Source organism: Pinus tabuliformis, chromosome 3_2 (assembly GCF_031772625.1).
Source record: "Pinus tabuliformis cultivar Carrire ecotype Pingquan chromosome 3_2, CPIR1, whole genome shotgun sequence".
NCBI classification, from domain to species: Eukaryota; Viridiplantae; Streptophyta; class Pinopsida; order Pinales; family Pinaceae; genus Pinus; species Pinus tabuliformis.
Genome location: NC_142302.1, coordinates 1058252892 through 1058264902, shown reverse-complemented (window position 1 = coordinate 1058264902; position 12011 = coordinate 1058252892). Strand labels below are relative to the sequence as shown.

At 35.5% G+C, this 12011-nt stretch overlaps 1 protein-coding gene and 1 pseudogene across 1 annotated transcript; both read left to right on the top strand.

Annotated features, from left to right (window-relative positions):
- The first annotated feature begins 4823 nt into the window (after nucleotides 1–4823).
- On the top strand, nucleotides 4824–6427 carry LOC149184246 (putative receptor-like protein kinase At2g42960 pseudogene; annotated as a pseudogene).
- A 253-nt stretch (nucleotides 6428–6680) lies between these two features.
- On the top strand, nucleotides 6681–7353 carry LOC149184245 (putative receptor-like protein kinase At2g42960). Its single transcript, XM_089418869.1, has 2 exons — nucleotides 6681–6764; nucleotides 7007–7353. Exons 1-2 carry the CDS (start codon nucleotides 6700–6702, stop codon nucleotides 7215–7217), a joined length of 276 nt encoding a protein of 91 aa, XP_089274995.1. The 5' UTR covers nucleotides 6681–6699; the 3' UTR covers nucleotides 7218–7353.
- The last annotated feature ends 4658 nt before the right edge of the window (nucleotides 7354–12011 follow it).

Below are 12011 nucleotides of genomic sequence, written 5' to 3'. Positions count from 1 at the left end.
CGAAAACTTTCATAGTCTTTTGTACACATTGTGTCAAGAATAGATGAGTCTCAGCTATGGCATTCTAGATATGGCCACATACCATTCAAAAGTCTAAGTCAACTTCAAAAATAGTCAATAGTCATTGGTCTCCCTACTATGAATGAGAAAGACTATAATTGTGTATTTTTTGTTATGTCCAAGCATAAAAGAGATAGATTTCCCATATCTTACTCTAGAGAAAAAGAGCCTTTAGATCTTGTCCATGGATATATATGTGGCCCAATGCAAACACAGTCTATTGTTGGTAGTTTTTATTTTCTGACATTCATTGATGATTATAGCAGGAAGACATGGGTGTATTTTGTCAAGAAAAATCAGATACATTCTCAAGTTTCAAAGAATTCAAAGCAGAAGCAGAAAAGCAGAGTGGAAAGCCTTTGAAAGTACTAAGATCCGATAGAGGAGGAGAGTAAAACTCTAATCACTTCAAAGAATTTTGTCAACAAAAAGGAATCATAATGCAGAACACAACAAGATATACTCCACAGTAGAATGGAGTGACAGAAAGGAAAAATCAGTCAATCATGAACATGGCCATATGTATGCTTCGTGAGAAGAAGTTGTCAAAAAATGATTGGACTGAAGCAGTTTCAAGAGGAGTGTATATTCTCAACAGATCAGTAACAACCACTCTCCAAGATACAATACATCAAGCAGCATGTGAAGGTAAAAAGGTAAATGTATCTCACTTTAAAAATTTTGGGTCAGTAGCATTTTCACATGTTCTTGAGAAGCTAAGAAAGAAGCTTGATGATAGGAGCGAAATATTTATTTTTGTAGGCTATAGTGAGAAGTCAAAGGCCTACAAACTCTATAATCCAGTTACAAAGAAGTTAGTTTTAAGCAAAGAAGTAAATTTTTTTCAAAATAAATCTTGGTCTGATCAAGTTGATGAAGCTTCAAGTCACTCTTTTTATCCACCACAACCACCAAGATTTCAAGTTGAGGAAGAGCCATACCATTATGAAAATGGTACATCTTCAAGAACTGAATCCACCATTGATTCAACATCTTCAGAAGACAATCAGAAAACAAGAAGTGCCAGAGAAATATTTTACCAGGAACATGAGTTTGAACAACATAATATGTTTGCATTTCTTTAATCTCAACCAACTCATTTCGAAGAAGTAGTTAAAGAAAAGAATTGGGTAGAAGCAATGAACCAAGAAATTGCTACCGCAGAGAAGAATTAGACTTGGGAATTAGTTGATCTCCGAAGAGACAAAACCAGAATTGGTGTAAAATGGGTATATAAGACCAAGCTGAATGAAAAAGGAGAAATTGAGAAACATAAGGCAAGGCTGGTTTCCAAAGGATTCTCACAATAGTTTGGTGTCGACTATGGTGAAACCATTTCTCCAGTAGAAAGGTTAGACACTGTCATAACCAGTTTGTCCACAGTAGCCCAGCACAAATGGAAAGTCTATCAACTTGATGTAAAATCTACTTTCCTAAATGGTATATTGCTGGAAGAAGTTTATGTAGAGAAACCTCTTGGTTTTGAAGTTCCAGGAGAACAACATAAGATACATACAGATTGAAGAAAGCCTTGTGTGGTTTGAAACAAGCTCCAAGAGCTTGGTACAGTCGTATTGACACATATCTCATCAAAAGTGGTTTTTTCAGAAGAAATCATGAGCCAACTTTTTATACAAAATGCATGAAGGCAAAATTATTATAGTATGCCTTTATGTAGATTATATTCCTTATATACGAAATATGATGTTAGAAGATCTCGAAACAACAATGCAAAAAGAGTTTGATATGGCAGATCTAGGAGCCATAAAATACTTCTTAGGCATTGAAATTCACCAATCTGCTAATGGAATTTTTGTCGATCAGCAAAAATATGCTAGTGATATCATAAAAAAGTTCAAAATGACCATTTTCAAACCTGCAAATACACCAATTGATCAAGGCACAAAACCGAGAAAAGGAAATGTAGCACCACCAATTGATTCCACATTGTATAAAAGTCTAGCTGGTAGCTCGTTATATCTCACTTCAACTAGACCTGATATTATGTTTGCAATATGTTTTATTTCCAGGTTTATGCAGTCACCTAAGATTTCTCATTGAAAGGTTGCAAAAAGGATCTTAAGGTATAATGTCAAGACAATAGATTATGGTTTGCTTTATACATATTTTGAAAATTGTTCACTTTCAGGTTATACAGAGAACAATTATGCAGGGAGTTTAGATGATCGCAAAAGCACCCGTGGGTATTCTTTTCATCTTGGAACCAATCTGATTTCACGAGCATCCAAAAAATAGTCAATCATTTCAATATCTTCTACAGAGGTGGAACATGTCGTAGCAAATTCAACAGCGTGTTAAGCTGTGTGGTTGAAACGATTATTGAAAGGTATTTCAAAAATTCAGAAGGTTCCAACTCCAATCTACTGTGATAACAATTCTGCTATTTCTTTATCAGAAATTCATGTTTTCCACAAAAAGAGAAGCACATTGACACTCATTTTCAATTCATCTATGAGCTTGTCAATGATGGGGACAACATTATTTTCTTTCTATGGTTCCAAAGATAAACTAGAAGACATTTTCACAAAGCCATTGGGCAAGAATGTATTTGAATTTCAAAGAGAAGCACTAGGCATTATAAGTGTCACTACATGTAACACTTGAGATTAGGAGGGGATGTTGAGATATTAATATCACTGTCAGTTAGTTGTTGGTTAGGTGTCATCTTAATTAATTTCTTGTCAATTAGTTGTTGGTTAGGTGTCATCTTAATTAATTTCTTGTCTCCTAGATGTCATAATCAGTTTAGTCTTACTTGAGTTCTACTCCATAAGTGTCGAGTTTTACTTCAGTGATTTATTTTTTATGTTTACAATGTAATCTATTTAGTCATTTAGGATATTGAGAAGAGAAATCTATGCTCCACTTTTTAGTGTCATTCTTTGTCAGCAACAAGCCTCTTATTGGCGGTAAAACCCTAGTTGGGTTTCTTTGTGAGCGATAAACCTCTTATTGGCGGTCAAACCTTAGTTGGGTTTCTTTGTCAGCAACAAGCCTCTTATTGGCGGTCAAACCCTAGTTGGGTTTCTTGGAAATTTCAGTAATATGGGTTTTTCCTAGGAGTTTTCTAGAGTTAGTCCACAAGCCCAAAAATCTTCTGTAAAATCTAGAATTGAATATAATTTATCGGGCTATCCTTCGAATGGTTGTTTTGTTAATCTGTTCACGCGTAACTATTGTTTTTATTAGGAATAAGGCTTGTAATGCTTATTTGTTCGAAATTCAAATTCAATGGAAATATTACAGTTTCCTTCCTCTATTACATAAATTTGTAGAAAGCCTATACTTTATACATATACATATTTGTAACGTCTTATACTTAGGGTTTCAAAGGAACCCTTCCTCTTTTCATGCAAATGCAACCAGTGTATTTTTATTTTAGAACTACTAAAAGGGTGTTATACCCGATATCAATATTGTTTTCCTATTTTATGTCCCATAGTACCATATTTCCAAAATGATGTTCACTCTTTCTCTTTTTTCCTTTTTGTTTTGAGAACAGATAATATTAGTAGAGTCATACTTCTTTATTTATTATATGCCCTGGATGCCTATTGTAAACATGAATTTTACTGCTGCAATGTTGTTTCTCACTTCCAGAGTATAAATGTTTCTTGTTTACCTTTTTTTCCTTGAATTTATGACCAACTGTTGAGTTTAATATCCGTCACAAAATTCATTCTCACTCCGTATATGTAGTGTTATGAGCTCTCCCGAACTTTTTGCTCCTAGTTCTGATTCATACACCGGTGGTTATTACCCCTTAGAGAAATCTAGTTTTGGTTCGCTGACAAATTTAATTCTTTGTCAAAATACCTAACAGTATACTGAAAACTGTAGTCACGGTTCTTATTTAATTATTATTTCTTTTATGTGTTTTGTAAAAGTTCCTTTTTATGCACGGATATAAAAAGAAAGAATATTTCAAATTGTGCGCTTATTTTCAATCATGTACAAGCTTGTTTATATGTGCGTATAGTTTTCTATGTAGATACCAAGTTTGTCAAGCTAATTATTTTATTATCCAATATGGAATTCCCGGGCGGGCCTACCTTGAAACATCCTCATTCTATTCCAACCTTCTTATATGAAACTCGTGATTATTTTCTGCGCTGTCAGTTAGCTGGTTTCGCCTATAATCTAACGTAGTTATTAGTCCCTGCCTACGGCAGCGCAGGGACTATTAGCGTTCGATCAGCGGTTGAATGACTATTAATTCATGCATTGACCGTAAATTTGTACCGGTTATTTAGTATTTAACCAAAGTTTATGTTGGGCAGTTTCTGTGCAAAAAAAATTTAGCCAAAGTTTTGTATTTACCCTCTTATTGCCCGCATCACTTGCCCCGATGTTAGTTTAGTATGGGCAACTTAATTTATCCTAAGTTTCAAAATTGGCGTGTGGACCTTGCATGAACGCAACACCTTTATACTTGTCATCGTTCACTGACACGATTGTTTACAGTTGTCGGACATGTCTTCATTCCACCGCCCTGTATCTTCATTCAGGTTATCTATCTTCATTCAGGTTAGCGAACACATTTTTCATACATGTGCGCATGTTAGCAAATGTTTCAGGGGTTCCTGGCAATTAGGGCAGAATACAGAGACTTTGGGCACTATGGGATATTTTTCTCAGGGGAGTTTCTTAATTCAAGCACGGTCATTCATTTCACGACCACCCGAGTAATCCACATATCTGAGAGGTGATTTTCAATTGCCGAAATTGCAATCTTTTTTCATATTATGGTGCTGAATTTCGTCTTTTAATTACTGCTGCTTGTACATTGTTAATCCCCATGCCCCCAACAATGCAAGAGCCTAGTTTTGGATTCGTTATTCAAGGAAAAATTGTTTCTTCAACTTTGTAATTTACAGGTAGCAGAGCCACAGTTTTAAACTCAATTGTCAATTCTTTTTATCCTCTGCGCATAACCATAGCCAATGCTATTTTTACTGATTAGGCTTAGATCGATACCATGCATACTTAATCAGGAAGTGTCATTTGATTATGCCTGCCAAAAGCATTTGGGTGTGCAGGCACGGGCTGCTAAATTGGTTTATACCTATAAATTGTTATTCTTGCAATGTAGCTTCAGTAAGTTTTAAAAGTTGAAGTAAGGTTCCCTAAAAGTCCATAACGGACAAGCTCTACTTTCAGATTATTATCGGTGAAAACCTATCGACCATAACACAGATTTAATTTTGTAAAAGCAATTTTGGCTGGTGATGGGATATTTATAAAGGTTCGCATTCAAACATGGGTTTAGTGTGTGTCCTGTCTAGTTTGGTTGCAGATGCAAGCTGCGCTTCTGGGGAATTTAGCTGTTTACCTTGGCAATTGGCACTGATAGAACGTTCGTGGTATGATGATTTCATTTTACTTCATTGCTTGGTTTAATGCAACGTTGATTGTTACCTTCCTATTCCTTGCCTGAAAATTATTGTTCTCTGGCAGTGGAACTAGACTTTAAAAATGTCGTCTGGAGGGTTCTTGAATGCTCAGTTATCCAAGAAGACATCCATTTTTGGGATGAAACTCTGGGTCCTGATTGGTTTGGCTGTTGGAACATTCATTTTCTTAATTCTCTTTATGTTATCTCTTTGGCTTGGTTCTCGGAGAAAGTCGAGGAGAATACTAGAAAAGCTGCCCATTAACCAGATCCCAAAAGTTTCAAAGGAGATAAAAGAAGTAAAGGTTGATAGAAAAGGGATTAACAATCCTCCCCAAGGTGATGCAATTAGCTTCACTAATCAGGGCAATTCCAGCAAGAAAAATTCGGACAAAGTTTTGGTGCCCGTGGGGGTAAAGGGTTTTTCTGATGCAAAGAAGAGTAGTCCAGGGGGTTCCTCTCTTCAACAGAAGGGAGGAGTCTCACAATCAGTAGACGAGGGAAGCTCAGAGGCACATTCTATTTATAGAGGCTCCTCATCTTTTGCAACGAATACAGCTTCACCGATGAGTGGTATGCCTGAAGTCTCATATCTTGGATGGGGTTATTGGTTTACTTTAAGAGATCTAGAAATTGCCACAGGTTATTTTGCAAAGGAAAACGTACTTGGTGAAGGTGGTTATGGAATTGTCTACAAGGGTCAGCTTGCAAATGGAACTATAGTTGCAGTTAAGAACCTATTTAACAATTTGTAAGTTGTTTTATCTTGAAATAATGTGTGCAGTCTTTGCTGTTCTGCTTTCTTAATAAACCTTTCTTGTTATAAAATGCAGGTATGTACTCTTTTTTGGAGGTTCTTTTCTTAATTACTTGATTCTCTGTGATTTGTTTCAGAGGCCAAGCAAAGAAAGAGTTCAGGGTGGAAGTGGAGGCCATTGGCCGTGTCCGACATAAAAATCTTGTACGGTTGCTTGGCTATTGTGTAGAAGGAACTCACAGGTACAAACTATTAATGCAGGATTCATGTGGAGCATTTTTTTTTCACGCTTTTATTGTGTATAAAAAAATAGTATATGCAAGAACTAGATCTGATTATCTACGAAAGTGCTAATGCACTGTTCTCTTATTCTCTATTTTACAATGATGTTCACTATTTATTTCCTTTCAAGATTTTGGTATATGAGTACATTAATAATGGCAATTTGGAGCAATGGCTTCATGGAGCTATGAGGCAATGGGGCTTTCTGACTTGGGAGGCCCGTATGAAAATTATCTTTGGGACTGCAAAAGCGTCTGTGTCCTGTTATCTTTCTTCTTATTATTCTTCCCACTATGTTATGCGTAGATAAATGTACTTCATTAAATATTTTTATTGGATACGATCTAAAACTTGAGATATGATATTAGGATGTAAGTTTGTTTCTCTTCAAGGCTATTATTGAATTAAAAACTTTGTGGCAACCACCTGTTTGACGTGCATTTAATTTCCTTGTCATCATTTTAGCTCTGAAAGCCTGATTGCATTCTTTGCAGATTGGCATATTTGCATGAGGCGCTAGAACCAAAGGTTGTTCACAGGGATATTAAATCAAGCAACATCTTGATAGATCATGAATTCAATGCAAAGGTTTCTGATTTTGGTTTAGCAAAGCTTCTTGGATCAGGAAAGAGCCATGTTACAATGAGAGTAATGGGTACATTTGGGTACAGTGACACTCTCTCTCCCAACTTTCCTCTGATTTGACTGCTATTTGTTTTTTCTAGGTCCATTCTTCCATGTTACAATAAATAAGGTTTATTCAGCAGGCAGACTCTTCAGCCATTGTCCATGGATGAGTGTGACCTGCCATATCCCAAGACTTGATTAAACGTGCATCTAAGTCTACCTGTATTTCAGGTGTTTCAGGAAAGACCATAGTTATTGCAGAAGTTCTAATAGAAAGAAAATCGTGTAGCACAAGCAGTGGCAACAGGAGTTCCAGCGCTTGGGAGGGCGTGAGCGGCTCGAGGGAAGGAGGATATACCCCGTATTTTTCAGAGGTAATACACTGAAAGCGCACATGATTTCAACATTATTCAAACACACTGTAACATATAATTGCGTTAGAATATGACTCATGAGTTACAGATTGGGAGTAGCCATTAAATAATGTTCTGTACAAACAAAAAATTCATTTACCATTTACCAGTAAATAATGTTTTGTACAAACGAAAAATTCAGTTTTGTACAAACGAAAAATTCAAAAGCTCCTCATTTGCCAGTAAATAATGTTCTGTAAAAACTTAAAATTAAAAAACACCTCATTTACCAGTAAAAAATGTTCTGTACAAACTAAAAGTAAACACCTCATTTACCAGTAAAAAATGTTCTGTACAAACTAAAAGTTCTTACCAGTAAATGAAAGTTCTTACCAGTGAATAATGTTTTTTACAAACAAAAGTTTAAAAGCACTAGTAAATAAAACTTCTTACCAGTGAATAATGTTCTGTACAAATTAAAAGTTCAAAAGCTACAGGTGTAGGTTGTGACCTGTTTTTCATGTAAAGATTCCACAATAACCCATTAATTGAGTCCAAGCAATGATCATCTACACTTTGGCACTGTATTTCTTTGTCACTGTCTCTGAATTTGCAACGCTTTGTCACTATCTCTGAATTTGCAAAGCTTTTCGGCATTTCCATCGTTCTAAAGTTGTAGTTTTAGCCCTTCTAGTGTGTGGAGGTACATATGGTGTAATTCTAAAACCACTGGAATCAGTTGAAGCTGGGTTGGAACTGCTTCCAAATCAACCTGAATCATTTCATGTAATCCCATGCAATTTCACCCATGATTTTTACATCTCCTTGATCTCTGCGTTACTCTATTTTTCAGACTTGAGCCGCTGGAACTCAGTGACAAACTGTTACTTTACTGTCTCTATGGTAAACAAGCTAAAAAAAGATCAAATTTTGGTTCATGCGCGAGAGCCCTTGATCTTAATCCTCAAAAGTGTCAAAGGCTGGACTCAACCTAGAGGCACCAGTTATCTGTTCGGCAGGAGTGGACCAAAAGCATCTGAACTGTTGTATTCTTCAGCTGGGTTGTTGTATTCTCCAACTGAACTCATGGATTCTCTAGGTTTTATGCTTGAATTTTCTGGAGTGCTTCTCTGGCATTTTCCATGGACGAAAGGTAAAGAAACCCATCTTCTGTTTCATAGGACATTGTATTAGGCTCATGGAAATAATAATGAAGTTGTTGATTCAGGCATTGATATCGTATTGTGTATTACAACTGCCAATGGTGGACACGACTCATGCATCATGCATGTTCGCCATATGAATAGAGTTACAACTCAGCGACCATCTTCTAAAACTTTTGATAGGACGTGTCCTTTCCACTCACACAATACTTAACTCGTGGGCCTCTGCATGATGGGTAGGGCGTTTGTTCTCCACTTCACAGTTTCTCTCTCCACGGAACTTATAAATTTATTTAAAATATGTACAGTTGCTTAGAACTCTTAGTGAATAATAAATTCATGGATTCCATTAAACTCTTAGTAATGACAACGAGTGAGTGATATTAAATGAATTCTCGTTACTATAATATTATCACGTTGTTTATGCTATGGTACAATGTTGTTTTTTTTGGTAATTTTAAAATTATTTTTATTTATTTATCTTTATAAATTTATAAAAGAGATAAATAATTATATATTAAGTATTTTTTGCTTTTTGTATATAAATTTTTATACTAATTTTTAATTAGATTATTTTCCAGGATATAAGATAGAATATACATTATGTAATAAACTAGCTGCCCCGCTGCCATCTTGTTAGTCTTGATATAAACTTGACTCAACTCCCACCTTTCATGACTTTATAGCTCACCCCCTAAAAAAATTCATAGTCAAAACTAAACTACGTGGAGTGCATACAAAATGGAACCACAACTACGTGGAGTGCATGCATAGTCTCTTATATGGAGGGACTACCGCTATGCAGTTTCACTTGTTAAATATTGATTTCTCTTTACAAAGTACATCCATTCATAAGGATTTTTTTTCTATGAAGAGTAATGAAACTTTACAGTTTGAAGTTATTCAACACAACTCACTCTTTAAGAGTAAAATATGTAGCAAAATACATCAAAAACAAATTCACGTCCAGAAGAAAATTAATATATAACAAAGAGCACATTAATAACATGGCACACATAAATAGTACTTACATGTTTTTTTAACAGTATAGATTAGCCACAAATTCACTGATAAAAGAGTTTCTCCCAACTAATAAGTATGGCAATGTCGTGCTTACTTTCAATAATATCACCAATGTTGTACTTTCAAAATAAGTATGGCAATGTCGTGCTTACTTTCAATAATATCACCAATGTTGTACTTTCAATAACATTGCAGGATCACAAGCTTATAACTTTATTTTTCTTACTGTCACATACTCCAGTAACCTCGTATGAGTAAGTTTCCTGCGTATTATAATTCTTTATTTTTCTTACTGTCACATACTCCAGTAACCTCGTATGAGTCTTCTCCCCTCTTTCAGTTTCCTGCGTATCAAGAATAATAACTGATTCGTAATTATGGTGAGTTACTTAGGGATGTTACATACTTGTCACATATCCTGGTAACTCACACGAGTCTTCTCCCCTCATTCGGTTTCCCGCATAAAAATTATTTTCCTATATAATTTTTTATAACTAATAATAATAATCTTAAAAAAATTATAATTTATTTAATTTTTATATAAAATGTCTATTTAATGTAAGGCCGCTATACTATATATTACATTTTCCGAATTTTAATTCTAAATATGATATGTCAAACTTGAGTGTCAGGGCAAACTTTTTTTTTCAGAAGAAAAAACTATATATTATATGAGACATATAAAGTTGCTGTGATACATCCTCAGATTTCAGGTTAGCGTACCTGCAATCTAAATTTTTACAAAATTCAAACTGCCTGTGATCTACATAGAGAAACATATATTTATGAAGCTAATCTACAGCTATCTGATACCAAAATTTCTATATTGGGAACTGTCTTGCAGATAGAGAATTAAAAATCTGGTAAAACAAAATCACTGATCTGATAAGTAGTATCATCTGATACTATCTCAAGATGCCAGTATCCAGGAGCGGAAGATAGACCCATTTTAGAGAGGGAATCAGCTATAGAGTTCTTATCCCTGTAGATGTGATGAATAGAGCACTGCTCCATGCTGCTCCAATAAAAGTTGATTCTGTCACGCCATCCGGAGAGATGCTGAGCCAGAATGACATTTTTCCTGTTAACCGAATCTATTATAAACTTAGAATATCCATAGATAGCCACCTGTGGTATGCCAAGGAATATACAAAATGTTAAAAGACCTGTGAAAGCCATGGCTGGAACCCTGTCCACCATGCCAGAAGGAAGAAAAATGTTTATGACATCGGAGAAATCTCTACGTTAATATTTGACTTTCATCAACATTCAATACTAAACTTTAAGATGATAGTGAAATTTGCAGATCATTATTTGTGTTCAATCATTATGTGGTGACACTTATGCTCAAAACAGAAAAAGGCTAACAGTGATTTACGTGAATGGGAAGTAAGAAAACCTTCGCATCTACACGTTATTTCCCATATTAAATTTGCCATATTAAATTATATTAAATAAAGTTTATTCCCTCTGCTTCATTTGCCAATGATGTTCGCCTTTATTTCTTCTTTTCGAACTGATCATTGCTGTGGCCCAGCGGTTAGTGTGACTAACATTCTCCGGTAGTAATTTTATGTTCAAACGATACTGAAAGCTTTATCGCTACCATTCGTTTTTATCTGTTTAAGTATGCATCCCACTTTCGCTAAGTATGTATCTCACTCCCAGGAAATGACAGAGAGTACCCACAATACAGTCCACGGTATAGTGTTTTTTATATGAATGATGTAACCACAACAAGATCGTTCGTTATTAGTTAATCAGAGTGCAGTATAATTTGATAATAGGACAACAGATACACCAACAGCTCACGCAGGCAACCATGTTAAAAAACGGATTTAATAATGGCCCACCAGAAATGCCATCATCGCCTTTTAATTATAAGTTCTCCAATATCTGTCTAACAAAAACATAATTATCAGAGTTCTGAAATGGTTTTTCTAATTGATTCAACCTGCATCCTTTATATTTGAGCATGAGAGCCCTCTCAATTCCATCGACTATGCGGCCATGCTGGGTTTATTATTAGTCTTGGTAGAGGTCATGAATGGTATACCATAAAGCTTCACAGTTTTTTACAACTTCTTTACATAGTAATGTTAAGTGACTCAGCTTCTTTTAATAGAAGCGCTGGAGTTTCTGAACTGTTGTATGTGAATAGCAAGCCCGTGGCAACCCAAATGGAAACGGATTGGATACCATAAAGTTGTCGCGCATAAGACAAGCGCTGGAGTATTTGAATAGCAAGCCCGTGGCAGCCCAAATGGTATCACCAGTACGACGATGACACATACACAAAAGATGGCTTACAGGCTTAATTGTGGAGGTTTTAG